This window comes from Neolamprologus brichardi, chromosome 10, assembly GCF_056152115.1.
Source record: "Neolamprologus brichardi isolate AB-2024 chromosome 10, ASM5615211v1, whole genome shotgun sequence".
NCBI lineage: Eukaryota > Metazoa > Chordata > Actinopteri > Cichliformes > Cichlidae > Neolamprologus > Neolamprologus brichardi.
Window position 1 is genome coordinate 28,586,102 of NC_142113.1, and position 27,865 is coordinate 28,613,966.

The 27,865-nt window shown below is 40.8% G+C and overlaps 2 protein-coding genes across 4 annotated transcripts; one reads left to right on the forward strand and one right to left on the reverse strand.

The window, feature by feature from the left end:
* Positions 1–1,049: 1,049 nt before the first annotated feature.
* On the reverse strand, positions 1,050–5,654 carry LOC102795433 (TLC domain-containing protein 5-like). 2 transcript variants are annotated; one of them, XM_087846921.1, is made up of 4 exons: positions 5,415–5,654; positions 4,461–4,652; positions 2,280–2,797; positions 1,050–1,142 (listed from the first exon to the last, which is right to left on the reverse strand). In XM_087846921.1, exons 1-4 carry the CDS (start codon positions 5,473–5,475, stop codon positions 1,050–1,052), a joined length of 864 nt encoding a protein of 287 aa, XP_087703047.1. In that variant the 5' UTR covers positions 5,476–5,654. The 2 variants fall into 2 exon arrangements, with proteins under 2 accessions (XP_087703047.1, XP_006785177.2); XM_006785114.2 differs by lacking the exon at positions 1,050–1,142 and having other exon boundaries at positions 2,113–2,797.
* Positions 5,655–8,206: 2,552 nt separating this feature from the next.
* Positions 8,207–24,313, forward strand: rcc1l (RCC1 like). 2 transcript variants are annotated; one of them, XM_087847494.1, is made up of 12 exons: positions 8,207–8,415; positions 9,096–9,381; positions 9,595–9,724; positions 11,503–11,631; positions 13,107–13,173; positions 13,783–13,834; positions 14,162–14,246; positions 15,049–15,230; positions 17,515–17,602; positions 19,610–19,783; positions 22,365–22,450; positions 22,924–24,313. In XM_087847494.1, exons 2-12 carry the CDS (start codon positions 9,097–9,099, stop codon positions 22,999–23,001), a joined length of 1,356 nt encoding a protein of 451 aa, XP_087703620.1. In that variant the 5' UTR covers positions 8,207–8,415; position 9,096; the 3' UTR covers positions 23,002–24,313. The 2 variants fall into 2 exon arrangements, with proteins under 2 accessions (XP_087703620.1, XP_087703621.1); XM_087847495.1 differs by having other exon boundaries at positions 8,207–8,324.
* The last annotated feature ends 3,552 nt before the right edge of the window (positions 24,314–27,865 follow it).

The following is a 27,865-nucleotide window of genomic DNA, read 5'->3' on the forward strand; positions in this document are numbered from 1 at the left end:
AGTTAGTCAATTTTGTCTGTTCTTCTGTAAAACAAACTAAGATTTATTTTTAGAATTAATATTTTGTTTCTAAGTGGAATTGACAATTTAGTAGTCTGTTTCGTTTGTTCTATTTTGAAACTTAAACGCTTTAGCGGCTGCCTTTTGTGTAGTTTGCAATATTTGCCTTTATTTATCTGAAAAAGTCTCATGTTCATTAAGTACATCAACCCTGTTGAACTTATTATGGGAAATAAATATTTAAATCAAAACAAGTTGCTGATTATTTCACATTTTACTTGTGAGCAATGGCACATTTAAATCTTACAAATATAGTTATTTGGCTTATATCGTGATATATATCGTTATCGCCTGAAATGAAAAAAAACATATTGTGATATGAAAAAATCTTATATCACCCAGCTCTAATCTCAACCTAACTGAACACATTAAAACACTTATTAAAACTTTATTAAAACACTTTATTTATCATTCTTTATACAGGTGCAGTCCCTGAAAAGTCCTTGGGATGTGTGAAAGATGTCAGAATTACCAATTAAATTAGTATTTTATTATTAAATAATTCAAAATAAATAAATAAAAACACAATACAACCTAGATTTTGGTCACTAAGCAGTAATTCGTGATCCAGTGCCCTCCTTTAGCTGAACTCTACATCCAGGAACATTTCCAAAGCACGCATGGTAGTTAAAAAACAAACTGTTTGACACATTTTGTAAAAATGGAAAATAGCTGAGATGTCCTACAAAGCATTCGTATATTCACGCAGCGGGATAATTTGCTACTTTTTAGTAGCAAATAGCAAGTAACAATAACTCCATTATGAAACGGTGTAAAAATCTCTGAGCAAACAATCAGAAACAGACTTGTTGAGGTTGGACCGAGGGCCCAACATGTTTGAGTGGGCCCTGTGCTCACTGACTGGCACTGTGGACCCCGACTGGATTTGCCGTAGAATACCATAATTGGCAGGTCCATCACTGGCGCTCTGTGCATATAAACATTATACTGCCTGTAACATCAGTCTGCACAGCCAGTTTGTTGGTAGGTCAATGAAGGTCGGTATAGCCGTGCATCCATCCATGGATATATCTCCAAACAACAATGCCCTGCTTCATGTGGCCATGGTTTGCAGGCAGTTCCTGAAGGATAAAAGAATTGATATCACTGAAAAGCCCCCTACGCTCGCCTGACATAAATCCAACAGATCACCTCAGAGCCATTACATTCTGGTCCATCTGATGCCACCAGGTTGCACCTCAGACGTTCCAGGAGCTCAGTGATGCCCTGATGTGGGAGGAGATCTCCCAGCACGCCATCCGTCGTTTCATTAGGAGCATGGCCCGAAGCTGTCGACATGCATACAAGCAAGAAGGACTAGCCTACTGTATAATTTCTTCACTTTGATTTCAGGAGTGTCTTTGAATTCAGTCCTTTATAGGTTGATACTTTTTAATTTCCACCAAGCAGATCATTGGTGCATCTCAGGGCCAACACAGAGACAGACAACAGCTCACACTCTTACATGATCCAACACTTGCTTGTTTTCCTGAACAAGTTTGAAACTTAACTCGATTCTGTGACAATGAATCTTAAGCTGCTTCTGCTCAGCTGTGCTGGTTGAGATTTCCAGTAAATCATTCAATCAGTTAAAATAGGTTTAATATGGATTTCAAAATCTTATTTTGTTTTGATATGTACCTATTTTCAGTGATATCAATTTTAATAGCAGGAAATTAAATAGGCATCTAATTCATTTCTTTATCTCGTTTTTGCCATATTTTTCAAGTAGCCTATATTTTTAGTGGCCCCCATATGGTCACCCCTATGAAGAAAATCTGGTGGCGCCCCTGGATAGAGTCCTACTGTGTAGCTATCATTTTAAACTTGTCATGTCTTAAATGGAGTTTCTCCTCCTGTAATTATACCCCAGGAGATTCTGTGCTGTGAATGTTTTGTTCCATCGCAATAAATTTGCTGGTACTTTTTGGATAAGTGTGCAAAAACATCAGACATTTAGACTACTAAAGCTGACTGTTGCTAATACAACTTAAACTTTTTGCTATGAAGCAGCCCATGGCATTTTAAAACAAGGTTAGAGCGCGCTCATGATAAGCAATAACTTTTCTCTTTTATTTGGGGACTCATACTATACAGCATATTAAAAATATTTAGTAATCTTTTATTATTCTCATGCTGTACATAGCACCTTTAGAGCTTTTGAAAACCTTACACAGAACATTAGCTTTTCATTCACTCTTGTCTGAATGTCCACCCACCTTTTGTCTGTCCATGTCTTTGAGTTTGTGGTTCTCTATCCACCTTTTATACTTAGCCTTGCTTTTCTTGTAGCCAAATCTGGCTATGTCAACCATGAACACCCATGCCAGCCCATACATAACCACTCCACCAAGCTTCATTATCATTGAAGTCCTAGGAGAGGTGAGCTCGCAGTAGAACATCACCGTGCCGACTCCCACGCGAACAGTGGCAAACAGTAAAATAAAAAGCAGGTCCACCGCGTCGCCCAGCAGGCTGTCGTACAGGCCCACCTGGCGGAGGAACCAGCGGGTCTGCAGCAGGGGATTGGTGAGCTCGCTGCCAAAGATGACCCCGCAGGTTTCACAGCCTGACACCCCCGTCAGCAAAGCCAGCAGGATGCCTGCGATACTGGCAGCATGATGTGCAAGCATGACGGGGCCCTCCGTGTGGTAGCATACACACCAACCCATGTCGAAGAAGAAGTAGCCGAGGCACACAGCCAGGGCGAACCTCTGCAGCTCTGTGTTTTCTGTACCTGGGTGAAGGATAAGAAGAAGGTCATCTGTATTTAATATTTTATTTATTGGTCAGAGAAAAAAACTCAACTAGCTAAATACCAATAGGTTAACAAACACTTGGAGCTGCACACATCCAAGAGACAAAAAGTAGCATTAGCATTCAATTAAAGTCATGAATGTGTCCACCTAAAAGGAAAAAATATTCAATTTTCACTTTAATGTAATTTTTTTTAGCTTTGTTTTCATTTCCACCAACTCTAAAGAAACACATGTGATTGTTTAGCTGCTAAATTATCCACTATGTTCACAAGACAGTTGCTAACTTTGTCTACTTGCTTGCAAAACCAACACAATTAACCAAAAAAGACCCCTCCAGAAATGCTGCATCCTTATTTCCTTAATTTATTGCTCGTTTCCTTGCATGCTCAGCTCCACCTAGGAAGGTGAAGTGGTTGGAACTTCTGCCTTAGCCTCCTTATGAGAGAGTAAATGCTGTGTGATAAATCTCCAAAAAGTTGATTCTGTTCTGTTTTGGAGATTTACTTTCCTGGATGATTGAGAACGCATCAAGATATTTGCATGCAATGCTGTGTGATGCATGCACATGAAAAAATTCTTAATGCAAATTTAGTGCTTGGAGAAATAACGTGAAGGTGTTTAAAGCATACCGTGCACCTCTGTATACTGCACATTTAAAGGCAAACTGTAAAAAGCTGGTCGCCTATAAAACTGAGAGTCCTTATATTTAAAGTTGTATCAAGAGATCTCAGGTTTGGAGGCTTAATACTTATGAGAATGAAATCATAGTTTGAATTGTGCTCATTTGGATAAGTCAGGGTTTTGTTTTTTTTTAGAGTGGATCCTGTTTAATTGACCTCTTTTTATTGGTCCACGTATTTCTTACAATAACCTACTTACATTTGTTTGTGGTTTCGATATATTTCTTTGTCTTTTTCGGTACCATAAAACCCACTTTTTGGAAAATTGCACCTGTACCTGCAGGTTTTTGACTGCTTGGTTCTTTGCTGTCTTCATCTTTTGGATGTTTAAGGGTCACCACAGAGAATCATCTCCCTCCATGTTACCCAATCCCTAGCTTCTGTTGCACCAACCCTCACTAATACATCCATGAATTTTCTCTGTGCTTTTCCTCTTAACCTCCTGCCTGGTACCTCCATCTTCAGCATCCTTTGCCCTATATAGACCACATGTACCATCCTGGTACAGCTATTTTTATGTACTTTTAATTTATTATACCGACCTAAATTCAATCATAATCATTTGTACATTTTTTTTTAAATCACTCTCTTTAATTCACAAACTAATTAAAACTCTGTGCTTATATTGATTCATTCATGGACTGATTACATTAATCTCTTCACTCGGTGATTAATTACCCGACTTATTGGTTCATTTAATGCAGACCGTGGATGTGTTTCACCTCCATTACCCACCAAACTGATTTGTACTTTACTTTTCATTAAATTTTAAAATATGCTGAACATCAGCGCCATGCTGCTGATCCTGTTAACTCTCAGTGAGGACAGTAGACTGCTATAATTAGCAGTCTGAATTTACATCACCACATGACCAAAAAGAGAGCTTAATTTAATTTAATTTAATTTAATTACTAACTATACTTTGTAACTGCATTGGTAACATGTCTATTGATCCACTGACCTGCATGCGTGAAGGGCCAGGGTCCGTCTACGAAAACAACGTAGGCTGTGAGCAGCACTATGAGGACGCCGTGGGACAACGTGACCAGGCGGCAGTTCCACTCGGGTCCCCGCTGGGTGAAGGTGCAGACGAACAAGAAGTAGAGACACAGCCAGCCAATCAGGCTGCAGATGACCTCCAGCATCGGCATGGCTGTGTGTTTGGGAAGAACAGACACATCTGAGGTCTTTTACATGAGACTGCATCTAAGAAGAAGTCACTGAAAGTGTAATGCATTGATTTTATATTTGAACATATTTACATACAATATTAGGTTAACCATGTAGATGGATACTGAGTCCATGCAGAGTTAATGGGTTATTTACTCTAATGAAAACAAGCTTATTTGAAACAGTGATGATATTCATCTATCCATTCGCTTCCGCTTCTCCTTTTCAGGGTCGCGGGGGGCGCTGGAGCCTATCCCAGCTGTCATAGGGCGAGAGGCGGGGTACACCCTGGACAGGTCGCCAGTCTGTCGCAGGGCCAACACACAGGGACAGACAACCATTCGTGCTCACATTCACTCGCACATTCACACCTAATGGCAATTTGGATTTTCCAATTAACCTATCCCCACAAGCACAAGTGATGATATAATAAGCTCAAATTTGACTGTAAAGTGTGACACGCTTACTGTCTAAAACAAATTATTTCAGTTTCTTCAAAACGTCACTTTTACAACACTTGTGGGCACCAAGCAGCAAAGGCATACCTGCTGACTTATGACAACACAGCTGAACATGCATGGCATTATATAAAATGTCAGTTTGTGCATTAATAAAAATGCTGAAATTTCCTCACATTACAGTGTGCTGTAAACTCTGTGTTAACCAATCAGTAACAAGCAGGTTTTAAAGAAGCTAGATTCGGAAACAAAACCTTAATTTAAAATGATTTTATGCAATAATGCACCTGTGGCTGCTGGGTATTGCTGACCAAAGTACGTGTCCATATTCTGAAATAGAACAGTCATGCCGTGGTTTGCCTTAACTCCTCCTCCTCTCAGTCGTCCTCACGTTCAGGATGCTTGTAGATATGGACTCCATCACTGAGGTAGCCTCAGCCTCCATCACTGTTTACGCTCCATCAAAATTCTGTCAGCTCAGCATTTTTTTTTAATGGACACACACCAAGATGACAGATATGCCATGTGCAGGCTACTATGGACAGTTAGTGGATCCTGTTTCCCTTCCCCCTGGAAGTCAGACTTGATCCTCTTAAAGGATTACAGCCTCCACTTCTCTGCACATACCTGCTTTTGGACAGGGCGGGTGATACCAGGCTGCAGAGCAGCACATGCATAATTGTAAATTAACACAAAACTGAAGTTAGGACCAGTCCTCTTTGAGCTCTGGACTGGTTTTGTGACTTTTTAAGCTGTTTTGTCCAATTAATCCTGCTGATTTCATTAATATTTAACTGTGAAATGTCTTTTGTTTGTCTTTTAATTTAGCTCCCATATGTCAGACTTCCCCTCTGTACTATGCCCCACTGTTTACCCACTTTAAATCCATCGCTCAACATTTTTAAGTCTTACCTGTTTGGGATGCTGCCGGTGGTCTAAAAGTAAAATGAAGCTTAAAAAAGGTGATTTTACATAAACTGGAATTAAAAAGAAGACATGCTTAGGGTTAGCTGAGTTCTAAACTGCCTGGGGAATGTGAGTGTGAATGGCAAGATGGGATAAGTGACTGAACTGTATAGTGGATGTACGGATGGGTGGATGATAGAATTGTACAATTATGTGAACAGCAGTATTTCAGATACAGCTCCACCTGCATAAAGCAAAAGTACTGTCACAGCCTCTCCTTACTTTACAGCTCCCCCTATGACACCTGGACTATTTTTAGTTGAAATGAACTGCACATAGTAATGTTTTACTTTGAAATTAAGTGAGCCTATCCAATTTCTTCTTCTTCTTCGTCCGCCTAAAATCTCGTCTCGCAGCTTTGAGAAAGCTCCCACATATGTTACATCATTTCTTGTGGCCCATTTGGGAATACTGTGATGTGACTTTTGGTAGCAATTTGTCAGAGTTGTTGTGAAATTCCCAAAATACTTCTGAATTTTTCCCCATTCATTCGAATAAGAAAGTGTCTAAAACGATCACCAACCCAGGCCATTTTCGAGCCCACTTTTCAATACAAATCTTTGTGCTTTCGTTTTTTTCCCCAGTTGTTTTGAGCAAGAGGGTTTTTTTTAGCATTTGCTTGCTACTTCCTGTAAAGTAGTCTCTCTATATGTAACTTGATGTGCACTGGTCTGTTTTTATTAATTTATGCCGTCCTGTGCATTTCATCAGCACTTTAAACTGCCTTCCACATTAATAGGACACTGATTGAAAATAAAGACTTAAAAACAGAATGGGGATAATTTAGAGGAGGCAGACTGATATGTGTGATACTGCAGGATTAGAGGCCAAAATCTGTGATGTAATGAGCAGATGACACACCAGACCTGGACATTGCAGACTCTATCCATACTGTGTTGACATAACAGCAGATGCCACACTATGTTCTTCTGTAAAATGGTTAATTTCACTGACATATTGACAATAATGATGTATTTTAAAATTAGTGGTAAATAAAACTGCACTCAGGGTAGTTAGAAAACCCTCTAAACATTTCAGAAGAGGGGGAGTGTGCGCTCTGAGGGCAGGTGGTTGAGTTATATATAGAAAATACTCACAGCAGCACCGAGGCCAGAAGTTTTCACATGTGACCCTCCAGGCATTTCATTCACCTCTGCTATGGCAGGTTAATACCCTGTGAGGCGAAGGTCGGGTGCTCACCTGACAGCTCTGCAGCATTAACCCACTTCCAGATCAGCTCTAATCTGACACCCGAGTAGATTATCGGCTAGGAAGGTAAAGCTATAACAGATATTATTACTCTATCAGATTATTATGCTACTTTCATAACAGTGAACACATATACAGGTGCTGAATTAGCCAGGAAACTGTAGACAGCCTGGACACAATTGAAATACTATGTTGATGTAATTTGATTGGCACAAATGATATTGAGCAACATAATATAAATATGATCCAGAGAAGCTAAGTATAGAATAGTACCATCTTAATTCAAAGGAATGTTTTACATCCTCCAGCAGTCATTTTTTTTTAACCACCCTGTGGTCATTTTGCATCTCATAGTTGTTCTTCTCACCTTTGATTGCATCATTTTCTCTCTTTGCAGTGATTTTTCTTGTATTTGCTTTAACTTCAGTCACATCTGTGTGATTTTTATCATATTGTAATCTTGGTCTTTTGCATGTCTTTGGCTATTTTGCCTCTCTTTTGAATCCTTTTCTCCACTGCTCAAGTCTTATTGAAGTTGTTTTGTGTCTTTCCAGGCTGTTTGATACTGCTTACTTCCATTTGTGGAAACTTGATTGGCTTTCAAAGCACTTCTGACCTATACAAATCTATTTAATCCATTGTTAGGTTTTACAGCTTTAGTTATATGTTATTTTATAGTCAAAACAATAAATCTTCTAATAAATTGTGATTTTTTTTTTTATTGTAGACATAGCTAGGAAGAGTTATATAAGTCATTCAGGTCATCTCCAGCTACAGCATTAAAATGATTTACACATATTTCCTGCCATTCTTTAATCTGTTCGCCTCGCTGTAGAGCGCTTTTGGAGCTCCAGGGCAGCAGGGGGCGCTGTTGTTTTATTCTTAAAGGCGAACAGACGTGACGGAAGAGGGTCCTTCTGCATCCTGGGTTGGAGAAAGTTAACCTAAACAAACATGGAATAACGGCCCTGAGACATTTTCCTATAATTTCACCTGGAAGTCATCATTTCTGTAGATACCGAGTGAGTTTCTCAGCATTACAAAATGCGGCTCTAACTGTAAGAGAAGAGAAATTTACCCCGGCTCAGTGGCTGCTGTTGGAACGAACACGAGGTGAAAGTCCCTTCAAATTTAACCTAATTTTAACTACCATCCCGCAGCGTCAGATGTACAATCTGATAAGATTAATAATAAATGCCTTATTCAAATCCTTATGATCCGTTTTTCAAATCGGGGTTGATTACGAAGACTTAGTATTAACTATTTTTAGTGTAATTTAACCCAAAATGGATGCTCACGAGTCCCTTAGTACGCCTGTTTTAATGTGGGACAGCTAACGTTAAATTGTTAACCAAGGCATAAATTACATTTAATCAAAGCTACTGTGGATCAGGTGCATGCCGAAGTTACTGCTAGGCTTTAGGCTTTTATATAAAAATTTAAAAGTCTCCTAGTATTGTGTGCGTAGTTTTATAAAACCACAGAACGCCTAATTTGATAGAAAATGTAAATGAAATGTGGCAGTGTGTTTTTTTCCCCCCCTACACATTAATATTACATTTTTTTAAAATAATAACACAGTTTGATAAAACAAAAATATATTTTTATTGTTCTGTAAAGGCAATTAAAAAATTCTGATATATTTAAATGTAAAAGTAAAGAATATTTTTATTTTGAATTAAAGAACAGTTAATGTGGCTTATCATTACAATATTAAATGTCAGTATAGTTTGGTCAAACAACCACATCAACTTCATCTCTATTGTTTTCCCTATCCCTGCCTTTTTCTACAGGATGGCTTTTTCCTATGTGCGACTGTGTCCCCGGCACATGAGAGCAGGCCTTCAAGTCTGTTGGTATGCAACACTCAGCAAAGCATCCAGACCCCAGGAGAAGAGTGGCAGTGATCCGGTCTTCCAGTATGTCGGCCAGCACAAAAAGCCAACCCATAAAGTGTTTGTCTGGGGCTTCAGCTTCACTGGTGCACTTGGCATCCCTACCTTTGTAGTACCAGACAGCGGCAGGAAGAAGCCCCGCAAATACCAGCTTACTCCTTACCGCCTGGAGACTGCAGAACAGGTAAAATCGGCCGGCAGTATGATAGTCTGAGTCTTATGGGTTGGGCTTCTAAAGATTTATAAGATAGTAATTGTTATTTAGGTGTAACTTCATAAAATATCAGTCAAATCAGTTAAACTGCTGCTGCCAGTCATACCTATGTCAACAAACCATTTTATATGTCTTAAGAGAGCTTTGTAAAGCTGAACTTGCTTTCTGCTGCTGCTGTTGCAGATCTCCTCTGCTGCCTGTGGTTATGGTTTCACTCTCATCGCGTCTCCATCCAAAGATGTGACCAAACTTTGGGGCATGGGCCTGAACAAAGATTCTCAGTTGGGCTTTCAGCGCACTCAGCACGACCGCCGTAAGACAGAAACTATTTATTTCTTTAAAGATAGTTTGAAGAACATTGGATGTGAAAGAAGAATGGCTATTGGACCCATCAGGTGATGGCAATGCTATACATTGTCTGTATAAATAAGATGACCATCTGTAGCTGGTACGGTACTGTGTAAAGTCTTGTTTGAAGTTTCTTTTTTGGTAAGGATATATGTACAAGACAATACATGTGAACTGTATAGCAAGGAGGGACATAACTTCTGGGCCTGTAAACTAGAATGTCAGAGTGACTTAAACCTGCATTCTTTCTAATGGCCAGCAGGGGGCAACTGCTGTCTGCAAAAAGAAGCGGAGAGACAAGTAAAGAAGTACCCCAGAAATTAGGATAACTTTTACACAACTAAGGTCTGCAGTTAAGACAAATGCTGGAGGTTAAATGTTGGGGTTGTACTGGGTCACATGATCCATATGCTTAGTAGAAACTCTTCTAATGAGTTTGTGGTCTCAATCAGTAGTTCCAAGACTTACTGAATAAAGCATGGTGTTCATTTTGTAAATTATGTTTCCCATGAGAGCCACCAAAGACTTTCTGGCTTCAACAGTTTTGCTTCTCATTCGCTGAAAGCTGCCAGAAATCAATTGAATGCTCCTGGTATCTAGGGATCTTATGCATAATTGTGACAGGTGGAGCTTGCGTTGGTATCGGACTGTTGTGGTAAAGGGATAGCTCTACTAGAAGGGGAGGCATTCGATGTACCCATCCATCTACGTCCCAACCCTCACCCATGAATGTAAGCAGCCGAAATGAGTTTCCTCCATAGGCTGGCTGGGCTCTTTAGTCATAGTTTGTGGAGCTCTGATGTTTGGAGGGATCCCTGAATAGAGCCGCTACTCCTGCGTGTTCATTAGGAAGCCTCATGGAGGCTTTCATTTGGAGGCTTTCTGGGCACATCAGTTGGGTGAAGACCCCCAACCTGCTGGTGCAATTCTATATCTCGTCTGGTCTAGGAACACCTCGCACCCCAGTAGAAGGGACTGGAAAGTGTGGATAGAGAGAAGGACGTCTAGAATACCCTGCTTAGCCTGTTGTCAGCTTGACTGCGGATAAGTGGAAGATAATAGTGCCAGCACCGGCAATAACCATGCAAACACCTGCACAAGGCCCTAGTACAGCGGTTTGCTAATGAAATCATGATATGCAAATATCCAGACAGTGCGAGGGGGTGCTTTTGCAGTTTGGTATTAAAATAAAAGAAAAGTTGATCATTGCAGTGAATTGCAACAAAGTTATTAACAGGAAAGTAACGGGTAATAAAAGCTATCCTACCATGCCTGTGATAAGAGCGCCAGCAAAGAGGAGGCTTTTTAAAGATGTCTTTGCTTCTGTTTTTCAATATCTTCTACTCCTGCTAATATATCGGGTCGATCTGAATGGCGAATACTGCAGTAAGTACCCACGCCCTCTTTAACAGTGACGTCACTGTTTTTACGTTAGAAGACCATTGCAGCGACCGTAATCGGCTCTTTGGGGTTACATTTGTCAGTCAAAGCTGTCAAGTGGCTGTAATGTGTAATTTGGAAAACTAAAGTGGTAACCTGCCATAAACTATATCCATCCTTTATATATCTATAAGGGTATATATCTATCCCATGTAGTCTGTGGGATAGAGCTGAGGAGTGGTCTTGTGTTTCTTCCATGTGTCACATTCCATTTCACAGTGTTTCTCTAACAAGTTTATATTAATATTACTTAAGGAGCATCACTGCTATTTGTTCATGTGTCGTCTCGCCCTGTTCGTGTAGATAAGAGCTACGACTACGTGTTGGAGCCGTCCCCGGTGGCCCTGCCTCTCGTTGAGCCTCTGCAGACCAGAGTGGTTCAGGTTGCATGTGGCCGGGCTCACTCTCTGGTCCTCACTGACCGAGAGGGAGGTAAGAGACGCACACCTTCCGCACCAGCTTAAATCCAAACCCACAAAAATCTGCGGAGCATGTCCCCCCCCCCTGTAGAAACCTTTCAGCCACCTGTCACACCATGTGTCCATTTACATCATCCACCCACCGCCAACCAAAAATGAATCATTATCAGGCAGCTGTTACAGCTCATGCAGAAAGCTCATTAAGGTCTTCTGGTACATTCAGTAAATTAGCAGACTGATGTTCCAACAAGCGTTTTACTTCATTCAAATCCTAATTTGTGAAAAGGCTTTTTGCCACTTTTGGTTGCCAGCCAGAATCATTTCTGTTTTTTAATTTAAATGGGCTTTTATTGTGTTTTGTTAAATTGCAGGGTGCTTTGTTGTGATGTTGTTTTAACTGGTGGTAATTTGCTGGTAGACATTTACTCCCAAGATTTGTGAGGCTAGTTTCTGACAAAAGAAAGATGTGTCACGGCTAACACACAGTGCGATCTACTGCGGTGCGTTGTTTTAAAGAGTACTGCAGCTGATATTTTAGATTTTTCTGACATGAGTATTTATGCAGTTATCTAAATTACTTGTATTATAAGTGGCCACCAAGTCATAAAAACAGCATGTATAAAATCATCTTGCAGGTTATGTTTCTGCTGTCCTTGATATCGCCTGTGTGACCAAAGCCTGGTGCACCTGTTTGCAGAGCATACAAAAAATTTTAAGGTGGCGTTTAATTCTGTTCTGTTAAACTCAAACTATCTCTTTTTTAAACCTTAGTTTAAACAACATAGCAGATTGTTGTTGCTACTAAATCAAAGTATTAAAGTCAATAATCTTACAGCTTTTCATAACATGTACTGCAGAGTCCATTAAAGCTTTTAAAAACAACTTTATCTAAAACACTTTGAGCTTCTCAGGTGTTTCTTATTTATTTGAGAATAAGTTTTTATTGAGGTAGAGTGGGACACATGCAATATATTGTTATGTAATATCATGTCTAAAATGAAAAAATGAGTAATTCATTTACACAAAAATAGGATAATTGAAATGTTTTATAAATGTTAATAAATTAAACAATTAAATTCAAAACAATTTTATTTATATAGTGCCGAATCACATCAACAGTCACCTCACAAGGTGGTTTATGTTGTACAGTAAAAACACTACAATAATACAGAGAAAATCCCAACAGTCAGTGTCCCTGTTTGAGCAAGCACTTGGTGACAGTGGGAAGGAAAAACTCCCGTTTAACAGGAAGATGCTTCCGGTAGAACCAGGCTCAGGGAGGGGCGGCCGTCTGCTATAACTGGGGTGAGGGGAGGGAGAGGGAACAAAAGATACACTGTGGAAGAGAGCCAGAGATGAATAATAACTGATTAAATTGAAGTAAACAGTAAGATGACTCAGATAAACTAGTCTTAATCATTAATATGACTTTACACGATGCGTCCTCTCACCCTCACACTCCTCTCTCTGTTCTGTCCTTTTCTCTAGTTTTCAGTATGGGCAACAACGCCTATGGCCAGTGTGGAAGGCGGATAGTTGAAGATGAAGTCTACAGGTGTGTCTTTCTGCATTCTGCTGCTGGTGAAATACACCAGCAATTTTCTGATGTCACAGAGAAACCAGCAGGTTTTGGCAATTTCATCAGGAGGCGTCTTTGGTCTCTATTGAAGCTTTTATTTTGGAAGACCGCCTTTTCGATTGAAGCCTATCCCAGGTGTCACAGGGCGAGAGGCTGTTTATCCTGCACAGGTCTGCAGTCTATAGCGGGGCTAACACAGGAAGACAGACAATCATTCAGACTCACAGTCACACCTATGGCTAATTTAGAATCAGCCACTAACAGTACATGCATGGAGGAGCCACACAGGCCCGGGGAGGGCATGTAGGCTCCCCACATTAACCTGATAGCTTTTTCTGCTATAGCTGTGACTTCTTCTTTAAATATAGCTTCAAATGTATGTAGAAAACTGAAAATGTCACCTTGGGCTGTGACCCTCGCTTTGGAAATCACTGCTCTAACTATCGAAAACTCCCTTTGCTCTTTGCCTCGGTTACACATGCTGGCAGGAGGTTAAAGGAAGGCTGGCATGCTGCTGGGATCTCCTGGAGGCACTGCTATGCTTGGGTGATGAATTGGTCATTTCTCTTTCTTGCGTTTCAACAGCGGCAGTCACATCATTCACAAGATAGAGGGCTTCAGCAGCAGGGTCATCCAGGTGAGTGCAGGCTGTGTCTGAGCAGTGATGACAGACGGTTTTTCTGTCTCATTTCCCTCCCTTTCCAAACATTTGGTTGCTTCACATCCTGTCCAGATCCAGATTATTTTAAGCATGCTAACACCTGCCCAGTACGCGTATTAAAATGTCATTTGGTGCTGTTGCTACACTAATCACCACCTCTCAGAAGTCCATTCATTAAATTAGTCTTTTTTTTTCATGAGGTTGTTACTTGAATCGTATCTTTCCTGACGGATTAATTGAGCATTTGGCTTAATGTGACACCAACCACTGTGAAGTTAATGTGTGTTTTATTACTTTTCCCAGGTGGCATGTGGGCAGGACCACAGCCTTTTCCTCACAGAGACAGGAAAGGTGTTCGCCTGTGGATGGGGTGCAGATGGACAGACGGGTCAGTGCGCGTCGCATGCCATGAAACTCGGCATCCACTAACCTTGAACACCAAAAAATATAAAGAGAAAAAAGTGATCTTTACTACAGTGGACATTTCTGTTTCAGTAGAGTTGCTTTTAACATATAACATTAACAGCGATGTGTTCATACACATACATTCAAGCTGAACAGCAGAAAAATGAACAGTTTAGTAAATCAAAACAAAATTATTGCCAAGTTTCTCTTTTTCTTGGGGGGCGCTGCTGTGTTTCCAGTTAGTATCACTATCAAGAACAACTACATAAACTACATTATACATACTTTATACCACTGATAATGATACCAATGCTAGCTGGTATGCAGTTATCTGCTTTTTAGGCACTTCAGGTAAAACCTGCTGGAGCCAACTTCAATCTCTGGTTGTTTTTGAAGGTTTAGAGTTAGAATTGGCCCCTGCCGTTTTGTTTCTAGGGAGCCAGAAAAGCCCTCATGTGGTTGAAAGGGTGGAACGTCAAGTTACCTGCTAATGATAGCCAGCTTATGACATTGGCTGATTAACAAGCTGCATCCATAAAAGTACAAGTGGCTACTTAAAGCTAAATAACAGGCTAACAAAGCAGAATTAAGTTCACCAAAACTGAAGCACAGACTTACTGGATGATTTGTACCACCTAGCCAGCCTCTAGTAGCCATCAGATGAACTCCACGTTGGCATTGATTTTAAGCCCTGGTTGCTGCTAAATAAAGACTTTTATTTGTAAGAGTTTCACTTTTAATAATTTTCTGGAGACATTTGCTGACTGCAGCATCTCATATTCCAGGGCTGGGGCACCACAACATCAGTTCCAGTCCGGTGGAGGTGGGAGGAGATCTAGCCGGGGTGGAAGTGCAGCAGATCAGTACATATGGGGACTGCAGCCTGGCTGTTTCCAAAGATGGGCAGCTGTATGGATGGGGCAACTCCGAATACAGGCAGCTGGCCTTTGTCACACAGGCTACACAGGTGAGGAGAACTGATGGTGCCTGAACAGGGCCCGCTCATGTGGCTGGTTGAAGCCTCTGCCTGGTTTCATTTCCACCTGTCACTCATCTGTCCACACCGTCAGAGCGAAGCAGCTCACTTTACTGTAGCCACTATTTTTTTTCTTTCTTTTTTTACATTTTTTAGAACTGAAGTGAAGAACAAATTTCAGAGAAATTCATTGTTAAATGTTCATAAGATTGTGCCGACAAATAGTCCTAATATAAGGCCGTCCTGTTGAGCACTGCTGGTGATCAGGATTCATAGAGTCCAGTAAAAAGGAAAAAGTTCACAGTGTGATGAATTATATCCTGTAGACTTCAAATCAAACAATCATCAGATGAAAGCCTAAAAAGTTCAACAGTGCCAGAAATGACGTTATTAGATCCCCTAAACTATGAAAACACTGGCATAGAGGAGTCTGACTACACGAGACAGGCAGAGATTGACGTGACTTTAATGCACAAACTGGTTTCTGATTTAAATCAAAGGGAGAAAAAAGGTTAGCTGAGTTGAGCATTGAGTTTACTAAGTTTACCGATCAGTTTTAAAGCAGCGTGTTAAATATGGAGAAAAAAGAGGAAAACCACAGAGAAGATTCATGGATGTAGTGAAGGAGGGCAGAGAGTTGGTGTGACTGAAGGATGATGCAGGAATAGGGTGAGATGGAGGCAGGTGATTCGCTGTGGTGACCCCACAGCTGAAAGAAGAAAAGAAAGGATTACTATGTGTGGGTCTGTCCCCACACATGCTCTTTCTGGCTGTTCCAAGTTGAGCTTAAATCCAAAGATGATCATGCTTTTGACATCAGATGATGGTTCTCTTACAAAAAAACTTGCAGAATTAAGCTTTATCTCCTTTTATCGCTACTAAAGACACATTTTTATAGATTTGTGTTCAGTTTTCTTGTGTTTTTTCTCTGATAAATTGCTTCATAGCTTTTTTTATCATTCACTCGCTGGGCCCACGTCCTCATTTGAGGTTTGACAGTGTTTTAGTAGATAAAGGTGAATGACTTGGACATGAATTTAGCTGCGGTTTGGTGGAAGGCCTTGAATGGGACTGGCAGCGACTCCCTGGCCTTGCAGATCCCCATTTGCTAAAAATAAGTGAAGAAGTTAAAGAATTAAAAAGGGGAGGGAGGGTGAGGAAGTAAACAAGAACAAACACCTTGTAGAACTGGGGGAATATATATAGATGAGAACCGGACGGAGCATGTTTGGAGGTGTGGTCCCGCTCCTGAAATTCAGATACTTTTTCTCCAATAACTATGCTGACCATTAATTTTTACCTTTCATTTATTGAGTGTCTCTTCTGCATGTTATGTCTTCTGTCTTATCCTGACCTAATGTCTGGCTTTCTGTTTTGAATTTAGTAATCTGCTTTTGTTTGCTGTTAAAACACTTTGTAAACCTGCATTTTTAAAGATGCTGGACAAATAACTTTAAAACTTTGATGTGTCACAAAGACTGAATTAATGTGCATTAATGTGAAGCTAAGCAGTTAACTAATTGCATTACATTACATTGCACTATGAAGCTGTTTTTCCATCAGCTGTTGAGCCCATCAGCTCTGAACTTTCCTAGATGTTCCCCAAAGAGCCTCAAGTGAGAACGCAACTTTCCAACGCAGTTAAATTGGACATTAAACGTCCTTTAACTTGCCATCTTCTTAGCACACAGTCTGAGAGATGTCAGGTTAATCCCATGTGAGAATACAGCAGGTTGTCTGGCGTGTTACCGGCTGGAGAACGATTCTGAGTTACATTTTACACATGAAGCACTCTTTTCTAAATCACAGGAAGTAATGTCAGTAGAGAGAGGACTCTGACGCAGGCTGTCTTGTCTTCTGCCTGTAAGAAATGTCAGCCTTACGCACAGTCTCCACTTGATTCTCAAAGCGTCATCCAAAGTTGAGTATTTATGTGTAAATGCTACCTCTACTGCATGCTGCAGTTTGAATGCAGAACTTTTGCCTCTAACTGAAACAGTTTTTAGTCCTTAGCACTAAAGTGCAGATGTCTAATCTCTTAGTAAATGATTTCAGGAACATATTTTCAATCAGATTTATAAAATGAGCATGTTTGGACCAAAAGGAACTTGTAGAAGTTGACTTATTGCCTTTAATGATTTGTTCGTAATTCTTGGATGAGGCCAAAGCTTTGGAGGAAAAGACAGAAAGCACGTTGCAGAGAGACCAAACTCAACGTTTACTCGATTATTCATACAGATATCTATTATTCATTTTTCTTTTGTTTATTTTTCAGATGAACTCTCCTCGTCATCTCCCTCTGAAAGGCTGCGGAAAGGTGATTCAGGCAGCGTGCGGAGGCACACAGGTGGCCATACTCAACGGTCAGTTCACACAATCAAACAGAAAAAATAACAAAAGCGGACGATTTGTGTCGGAAAAGTTTCCTTTACATTGTCTGGCTTGTAGGATTAAAAATGCATTTTCTAATTTGAGTCTTCAGTTTGAGTCTAGAGCAGTCGCTCCACACGTGGCCTCTCGGTGGCATCGCTCATCAGTTTTGGATGTCTGGCTTCCAGTTTGATTCCTGTCATGTCTGGCTTGTTTGTTCATTTACCTTTTTGACGTGGTGGCAGACTGTGACTAACTGTTTCAGGTAAACATCAGTGTACCGTGCTAAAACTGAGCTTTTACTCATCCTTGGAGCGGTGGGTGGTTTGTTTCCGTCAGTGTTGAGTCAACCCGCAGGCTGATTTCCAATAAATTCATCCTGACTGAGTGACACATTTCTGGTCCTATTTTTAGACATTTTTGGGGAAAAGTAGCTTCCTTCCACTTTTACTCGATCAGACTTGCACATTACATGTTAGATATAACACTCTTCATTACTGGTGATTATGAATGCAGAATGAAAGCTATATAAAACCTTCAGCTGTACATAAGTGATGATACTTTTACATGGGATCAGTATTACCCTAGGACCTCTAATCATGTGTAATAATTGTGGAGGTTGTTTGTGCTGCCATTTTTTGCCTTGCATATGATCGTATTAGCTGTTTAGTCCATTTTCCCATCTTCTATACTCCTGAATAAAAAATAATGAGGCTGTGTTGAATATTAGGTTATAAAACTATAAAGCCTTGAAGCATTTTGGGTGAACATTCAGGGAGGTCAAAAGGTAAGATTCCTCTAGCCCGAGGGGACAGATGACATGTACGTTTCATTTAGTCTTTGGTGACTTTTAACATTTATCATGTGGCAGCTTTATAAAATGATGGTTAGGGTTTATGTGAATAAAGGCAGCTCTTATTTAAAAATGTTTAGTATCAGTGTTCACTGCTGCAATACTACTGATAATAGCCAGCTTGCTGTCTTCATCAGTCATGTTTTTGGTTCGTTGCTGTTGAGAAGAATCTGTTACCATACCATACCACCTTTATTTATAAAGCACTTTAACATAAAACCAGAGTTCACAAAGTGCTGTACATGCTAATAGCATAAGTAAAGAAAATTAAAATGAGATAAGATAAAATAAATAACTAAAAAACTAAAATAAATTGAAACATGTTAAAACAAATTGAGTCAACCCCTCTAATCAATGCCAAAGGCTTCAGCGAATAAATGTGTTTTAAGAAGATTTTTAAATTCAGAAAGAGAAGAGGCCTGCCTAACATGCATGGGTAGATCATTCCACAACTTTGGAGCAACTACAGCAAAAGCACGATCACCTTTAAATTTATACTTAGTTTTCGGTACCTTAAGGAGCTGCTGATTGGCGGACCGAAGCTATGGTCCGCTATCTGGTCTTGCTATCTGTACCATTTCAGCCCTGCACACAGGACAGTAATCCTAACAGTGACCCGCTGTTGGTGGGATGTCAGTAAATTCAAATAAAGTGGATATGTTTAGAATAAATTACAAAAAACAGACATTAGGTGGTTGGGTGTGAACTTCCTGGACTTTCTAGTCAAATAATATTTTTGCTGTATAGAAGAGAGTACTGGGTCAGCTGCACATTACGTCTGCAGGAGCTCCTCGATCATGGAGACCTATGCCATGAAGCTCTCGGTGACAGTTTTTGTGCTGATGTTAATGCCAGAGGTGGTTTGGACCTCTGCAGCAAAGCGTTGGAGACTTTTCCGCACTCAGTGACCTCGCTCTGTAACTATGTTGCTAATTTGTGATAATGCTGCTTATGGACTGAGGACCAGGAGGGAAGAAACTCCAAAGACTGAACTGTAACAGTTACAGGACTACGCTTGAATTCAGAGCGCTCTTTAGAACGAGCCGGTCTGTCAGATAGTTGTAAAAGAACGAGTCGTAGTTTTGTCATATGTGTAGCTTTTTCTTCTTGTCGAGCTCTAAAGTCCGGTATTTGTGTGTCTTTCCAGACAAAGGAGAGGTGTTTGTGTGGGGCTATGGCATCCTTGGAAAAGGCCCCAAACTGTCAGAGTCTTCGACCCCAGAGATGATTCCCCCGACACTGTTTGGACGGTCTGAGTTTAACCCCTCAGGTGTTGTCTCCAGGATCAGGTGTGGCCTCAGCCATTTTGCTGCAGTGACAGGTATGCGCACAGATGCTTCTTTACAATATTCCTGCTTTATTGCTCAGATTTCTGCTTTTTTTTTTTTTTTTGAGCCCAGATAAGAAATGGAAGAATAAAACTCGCAGTGCAGTCGATGCAGTCTCAGGTGCTTAGAAAGAGGCGGACGTGCCCGCTGGGGGAACAGTTTATCGCTGAGTGATTGGGTGATGTAGTGTTTATGGCGCTGAAATGAAAAAGTCTGTCTCGTCTTGTTTTTGTCGCTGAAACACTGGACTGGAAACATCTCTTTTGTCAGGTTTTATTAGTCGGAGGCTGAGGCTGTAACCAGCCAACAGCACTAAAACTTCAGACTGAGTTTTGTGGAGTTTAGTGAGTAAAAGGGTATCTTGATTGATTTTTAAAAAGTTATTGTAGGGAGGACCAACTGCATGTGTGAAAAGAGACGTTAAGACTCCAGACGGAGCTGCATAAAGCTGAGTGAATAAATCTAATGAATCAAAGTGAGGCCACTTTGATTCATTGAGGCCACCAGGCCACCAGCCTGAGATTTCTGAATACACTGCACTGATCTGACCATTGTCAGCCTGACCTGTGTGACTGCACTGCTGTGTCAGAAAGGTGCTCTCTTAATCCAGAAGAACAAGCACAGTGGCTCAGTGGTTAGCCGCTCCCTCAGAGCATAAAGGTCCTGTGTTTGATTCCACAGAGAAAAGCCCGGGGTGGTAGTTTGATCTTAAGTGTGTATATAAAAAAACACTGTTAAACTGTAACATAGGGAGGGACTAACAGTAAGTAGGTCTTGATAAGTATTAACTTCTACCTACTCTCAGACCAAAACAAGCAGTATAACAATACAGCTCATCAGCACGACTCTTTAGACTCACACTTTAGGAAACATATGAAGCACTGGGAGCTCATTAGCCAGACTTTGCTTCATAACTGAAGCACAGAAATTTTCCCTTAATTTACATAAACTGTAAACAAAGCAGAAAAGTTTAAATAGTGAAGAAAAACAGGAAGATTTCTTTCTTTTTTCCTTTTAATTGAATACTGCCAATAAAAGATGATCAATGTGGTCTATTAGAGGCTACAGGTGACGTCTTCCTCTTCTGCAGTTTTCACAAACCATCCAGAGGTCTAAATGGTTTGGATAAATTCTCCAAAACTGACCGAAGTGCTCACTGAGAACTAGTAACTCCCTTTTAATTAATTCAGGACCTGTTACACTCTGATTTCAGCTCTACCGTTTTATTCTTGTACATATCTGAGTTCCTATTAATCCTTGGTACTGTGCTTCAGTTCATCTGCTGGTTCCAACATTCTGATCGGATGCGTTTGAAGAGTAGGTGGAAAGAGCCTGAACTGTGTAGCTGAGACGAGCACATTCAGGGTGTCCACTGTTCATTAGCTGAAGTTGAATATCAAGGATATGTTTGGGAGTTGTGTTATTTTAAGTGACAAACCTCTTTCTCATCTGTGGATATTGTATCATCGGTGGCTTGTGTGTAACCTTTTAATGTAGTTTTCCTATCTTGAAGCATTGGCAATGCAGATATTGTTGGTGTTCGTGTTTATGTCTTCGTTGCATTTGCTGCTATGTTGCTGGGTTTTTGTTTGTTTTTGTTGTTGTTTTTTTACTGAGAAGCAATGCAGGAATCTGCATCATCAACCATGTGCACAAAGCAGTGATGTATTTGTAGAACTATTAGTGCTCAAAGAGACTATTCCAAAAAATGTAATAAAATATATATATTTTGGGATGTGTCAGGCCAACTAACACATCCTGTGACGAAGCAGCTTTTTATGAATCTGAACTGTCGTGTAGAAAACTGAGTATTTATAGTATGTAAATTGAAGCTGACATTTGACAAACAAATAAATAACGTAATCAAGACGAGCTTCTTTCATCTTCGCCTCCTTGCAAAAGTTAAGCCTTTTCTCTGCTTCAGAGACTAATTGGCCGACTGGAGCTAGTCCAAAACGCTTCAGCACGGCTCCTAACTGAGACATGCAAGCGGGATCACATATCTCCCATACTTGTATCATTACATTGGCTACCAGTCAGCTTTCGAATTGATTTTAAAATTTTAACACTTGTTTTTAAGACGTTACATGGCTAAGCCCTTATATATGATGCTGATCTCCTAACCCGGTATTCTCCCACAAGATCCTTGAGGTCTGCCGACCAAATGCTTTTGGTTGTCCCAAGGTCGAGGTTAAAACACAGAGGAGACCGGGCATTTGCCGTGACTGCTCCTAAATTACGGAACTCATTACTCTTGCATATCAGGACCTCTCCAACGCTGGAGACTCTCAAAACCCGTCTAAAGACCCACTTTTACTCTCTGGCTTTTAAATCAAGATGAGTCTGTTCCTATTGTTCTTTCCATGATTCTATTTTTTCTTAATCTATATTCTATTTTATTTGGTATGTCTTTATTATTGTACAGTACTTTGGTCAACTGTTGTTTTTAAAAGTGCTATATAAATGAATAAACTTGAAACTTACATTACTGCTCCATGCTTCATCCTTCTAATCTGTGGTCACAGCTTACTGATATTTATTTTATTATTATTTATTTAAATGTCTGCTTCTCAGATCGGGGTGAGCTCTTCGTGTGGGGGAAGAATGTGAGGGGTTGTTTGGGCATCGGGAAGAAAGACGACCAGTACTTCCCGTGGCGGGTAAGACACTGATTCAGTATTAGTCATCTAAACAAAGAGAAAACCATGCAGCTGAGCGTCTATTTTTGACCCACTTCTTCTTCCTTTGGATCAAAATAAATGCTTTTTCCTTATACTTGTGTCATCTGTATTCTGGGGAAAATTTTGTGTGCTTTAAGTAGAGAAAAGTGTGTGTGAAGGTGTTATAAAATATTCGCTACCTGTATGCGCCCTGTTGAGATTTTCAATTTAAGTCTGCAGACTTTATCAGCACGTCCTCTCGAGACATTTTAACAGGATTTGGAGGTGTAGAGCTCACACTTCTTGTCAGTGTTGCACATTGTGAAATCCTGGGTCACGTACAAAAGAAAGAACATAAATAAACCCTCTGCCCTCGCTGTATGTGCAGTAAAAGCACAGAAACTGCACGTCTTCCTTTCTTACATTTTATGTTGTTGTTGACTTCCTTCTTGTGGGTTGTTTTTCCACCTCAGGTGACTGTACCAGGCCAAGTGGTGGATATAGCATGTGGCGTTGACCACATGGTGGCGCTGGCGAAGTCCCTCCTGTGAGCCTCCTGTCCTCACCAGCGGTGGATTAAGCCTGGATGTTTAGGCCGAGGCCTCCCGCTGACCCTCGGCTGCCCCGGAGAGCCGACTGGAGGCTCGGTCTGGAGCCACGAAGCCAGCTGCTCTCCACAGGCGGTGGACCCGGTCACGCGCTGACGTCAGCGGAGGGCAGAGCAGATGATTGCACAGCAAACTTCCACTGACACTGCTCACTTTATTCTTTATTCTTAAGGTCATGTGGGAAAGACATCCAAGCCTCATTTTATCACAACTAGAGCTCAAACGAGTCGTCAGTTAATTGATTTTTCAGTGACTCTGTGATGCTGTGGTGGGAAAAACGGTGAATTTATCTGTGAAAATTTGCTGTTTTTTAAGAATACACTGAACATATTTGGCTTCTGGACAAAATGAGACATTGGATGTGGTCACTGTGGACTAAAAACTGAACTTTTATAGACTAAACGGCTCTTCTGCACACAGTGATTATAAAAATAAACTTTAGCTGCAGCTGTATTCCTATTATTTTGTCCCTGTCACTCGTGTTCTCACCAGCTTCGATGTGGTTCTAACTTTAATTTTCTCTCACGTGTGACTCATTTGCTGCCACACTGGAGAAACAACAGGAAAAAATGTGGCCGGTGAAGCGCGCCATCGACAGACTCGTACGGTTTGGGTTTATTTCAAACATTATGCAGCAGCGCTTTAAATCTCTGCGGCACGATAAAATATTTGTAAAACACTGCAGCTGTTGAAAAGCCAATGACAGCAAAACAATCCACAGAAATGATTATCTCCCTGCTAACTGCAAATAGAGGTGAAGGCACTCAGCCCGAGGGAGAAAACAAGTTTCGAGGAATCAATTTTACAACCCGAGCTCCCGTGTCATCGGTCGTGCCCGCACGTTCTGCATACGCGAGCAGCGAAAATCTACAGCAACTACAATCGTGTCGCGCTGACAGGGTGAGAGGATGCTGATTGTAGGAGTGTTGGGGCTGAAAAGTGTCTGCTGATGGCTGTAAAATGAAATAAGAGGAACAATTTGCTTCGTTGTGTCTGCTTTTCCCGTGAAAATCACTGAATGGCAAAGAAGCGATTGGCTTTTTATATCCTAAATCAAAATAAATTCATTTTTAAATAAATTTACACATCAGTTTTTTGTTGATGTATTAGACTTAAAAAAAACTCTTCATTTCTGATTAATTCTATGCAAGTTTCTTCACAAAAACTCTTCATATTTTTCTCATATATGAAATGTTACAGTGGTGGTTGCTCATAATAAAAGGCCAGAGTTTTAAATGATGCAGTCTGCACATGTGTAGAGCTTTCCTGGGAGCTATTTTCCTATTCTTAGAGGTCGTGGAGAGGCAGCGTTGTCATGTGGTTTATGGTTTGACCCTTCTTGACCACTGGGGCCTTTCTGTGTAGCGTTTGCGTGTTCTTCCTGTTCCTGTGTGGGTTTCCTCTTGCAGACCGAACGCATGCTTCTTAGGACAATTGGCGATTCTAAAATTGACCAAAGTGTGGACGTGAGAGTAAGCGGTTGTCTTTTTGTTAGCCCTGTCTTTGTAAAAAGCTGGCAACCTGTTCAGGAAGCACCCCACCTCGTGTGTGACAGTTTTATTTGTATTTATATTGCGCCAAATCACAAGTAACAGTCACCTTAAGGCGGTTTATATTGTAAGGTAAAGACCCTACAATAATACAGTGGAAACTCCAACAATCATATGACCCCTCCCTATGAGCAAGCGCTTTGACGACAGTGGGAAGGAAAAACTCCCTTTTTTAATATGAAGAAACCTCCAGCAGAACCAGCCCTGGGGAACGGCAGCAGTCCGCCTTGAACAGTTGGGGGCAATGGGAGGAAGACATACAGCTGCTGGGTAAATAATTCTGCATTAAAACCTATTTTGAGCCTACAGAGTGGCTGATGCTGCATTTATACTTTGGCTTGGTCTGGCTACATTTCTCTGCAATTTTGCTGCCTAAAGTTGGCAGACGAGTTCCTGTTTTTGAGTTTATCCATCTTTTTCGGACTGTACTGAATGGATGCAATGTGTGGTTACATTTTTAGGAAGGTGCACGTCAGATGAAGTATCAGTTACTTTAAGCCTAAATTTAAAGAAACAAATCCTGTTTGAGGTTTGTGACACCAATGCACTGCATGTCCTCCTTCACTACATCCACAAATCTTCTCTGACTTCCTCTTTTCCTCCTGCCTGGAAGTTTCATCATCAAGGTACGAGTCACAAATTGGATGCACTCACAACCTGCTCCTGAAACACATATACACTTTTCAACATGTATGCAGTCTCCCCCATTTAACAATACATCTATCATATAAACATGTAAGAGTCAGGATAATATTAAAGCTGAAACAGCTGCTTGTTTACTAATAAATGATAAATGCTCCCATGCTGCCTTCCTTCCTACCTCACCCCCAGCTGATTGCTCGCCCTGTTTCTTCCTGTTTAAAGGGAGTTCTTCCTTCACACAGTCGCCAAGTCCTTGCTCACAGGGGATCGTCTCATTGTTTGGGGTTCTTTCTAATATTGAAGGGTTTAAAAAGTATTATAATATAAAGGGCACTGTTGTAGTTATTTGGGACTATATAAATAAAATTGAATTGAACACATTTTAAAGGACTGTAATTCCAGTTAAAGGAGGCGGCGATTAATTGGTCCACCTCCAGTTTACATTGTAACATTTGTATCAAGTTTGAATCTGCAGAGCTAATAGTTAAAAGGTTTAATTGCTGGAATGTTGACTAATATAAAAATAAATCTATTACTTAAAACATGACAGCGATAAAACCCCAGACTCGTATAAAGAATAACTATGACTGTGGCTGTATTTCCAACACATGTTCTAGGCTAGATTTTGTGTGTTAAAAATGTAATCACAATAACTGGCAAACTGTGACTAATTTTAATCGTTGTCCAATCTTATCCGTTCACCTGACTATTAAATGGCACATCTTTGTTTTCTATACAGTGAAACAAACTTCGGTTTAGAAAACGGGTGAATTGGTAGGAAAGAAAAACTTGTAAGAAATGAACCCATAAAATTAATTGTTACCTGATTTGATCCGACTCCTCACACGTGCTCTTTAAGCTGATTTTTAACCTCGACTCTTAACTCAGGTTTCCTGATATCAACATGATGGACACTTTAATTCTCACAGAACACGGAGTATTGCTGAAGTCAGCCCGATGTGCACTGCTTTGCTTTGTTCTCTTTGCTGAGCTCTTGTATTCTGGGCCATTTATCATTATGACAACTTGACGGCCCTCTGAAGAGCCCGGAAATGTATTTACGCAAAATTACAGAGTGAGCATAAAACGTACGACCTGCGACCGTCTGCAGAGCAGGATTTGAGAACGTGCAGGAGAAGCTTCGGTTTGCAAAACTTCATTCATCACTTTTAATATCCCATTCAAATTATGAGATGAGTTGACCCACATCTGGTGTTTAGGAGGAGGCATTATTTCACAGATGCACCTGTAGAACAGTGAGAAGGGTCTGCATGATTCTAGTCACAGTTGGTGACTTACCAGGTGCAGCACTAACGTCTGTGATGATGCTGAACCAAAATTATGCATGTAGTTTTCTTAGCTGTCATGGAGAAGGCTTTACCGATGCAAGCTCGGTTACCATTTTCCCATATCAGGTTTTTTCCGTCACAGGAAGACGGTAGAGACACAGTTTTTGTGTCTGGTTCTTTATCTTCTGAAAGCTGCACTGAGTTCTGCATATGCCCTTCAACTCTAACCTCACCCTCACCAAATTTGAGGCTTCAAAAGACACATGACACTGAATACAATGAACCACATCCAGTCTTATGCTTGATAACTAGATGCCGCAAACATCTCTGCAATTGGAAAAAGTACAGTGTGTGATTCGTTGGTCAATATTGCAGGGAAATGTAAAAGAAATGTTGGGTTTAATTACCCAGAAGCCCTGTAAGGTGACACCTGTGTGTGTGTTGTGATTCAAGTGCCCCGTAGGAAAATGTGTGGTGGTTGTTGCCATTACAGCCTGGTCTAGATGAAGCGCTGACTCACTGCTGTTAATGTGTCGCCCGTAAAGTTTAGATTTGTCATTTCTGTGGGTGGAGATTTCCCACCATGCGACCTTGCAGCTCTGCACAATGAAAGTGATGCATTTCAATTAGCGGCACTGAGATGCCTCTCTGTTTGACTTATAGCTCGCAATTTTAATCTTTGTGAGTGGGAGCTGAGGAGCAAGCAAGCGTCTCCACCGCATGTCAGTGAACTGCCGTGCCGAGCAGCGTGAGATTATGTAAGGTGTAAAATGATCATGATGAGTGGAAACACTAACACACTGTGTCTGCTCCTATAACCCCGCTCTGCAGAGAGGGTCTCTGCAGCTGGATGAGCCCTCCTCCCCTTCTGTGTGCTGAAGTAGAGGAGAGGAGGTGGTGGTGTGGGGCCCACCCATGCAGAGCAACAAGGGCCTGGCTGTTCTCTGCTTTGTTTACTCAGGTCAGATAATACAGACAACTGATATACCTGCAGTCTTCCCTGCTGTCAATTGCTGTCCATTTTCTGCAGGCTGGAGTGGAGCGTGGGCATTGTGGAAGAAAAAGCCCAGCAAGGAAGACAGAGACCAAGAGAAAGGTAGGGTGTGCACTAATGTGTTTCCTGTGTTCTAATTTAAATCAGATCATTCATTATAGCACCTGTGTGGGCTAGCATCAAGTTCAAAGAATGGAAGAGTGGGGTGAGAGGAGCAATGCACTTTTTAAAAAAAAAATAGATTTTAGCCACAGACTGTATATAAGATGGATGTAGGTTTCCAGGTCTGAAAAGTAAAGCCAGTGAGGAAGTGCATTCTTTGAAATGGCCAG

Coding starts and splice junctions, on each gene's coding strand:
- LOC102795433 (XM_087846921.1), bottom strand. CDS start 5,475: ATGACTGTTCTATTTCAGAATATGGACACGTACTTTGGTCAGCAATAC. Junction 4,653..5,414: donor GCAATACCCAGCAGCCACAG/GTGCATTATTGC, acceptor CCAAACACACAG/CCATGCCGATGCTGGAGGTC. Junction 2,798..4,460: donor CTGGCCCTTCACGCATGCAG/GTCAGTGGATCA, acceptor TCCTTCACCCAG/GTACAGAAAACACAGAGCTG.
- rcc1l (XM_087847494.1), top strand. CDS start 9,097: ATGGCTTTTTCCTATGTGCGACTGTGTCCCCGGCACATGAGAGCAGGC. Junction 13,835..14,161: donor TCAGCAGCAGGGTCATCCAG/GTGAGTGCAGGC, acceptor TACTTTTCCCAG/GTGGCATGTGGGCAGGACCA. Junction 15,231..17,514: donor TTGTCACACAGGCTACACAG/GTGAGGAGAACT, acceptor TTTATTTTTCAG/ATGAACTCTCCTCGTCATCT.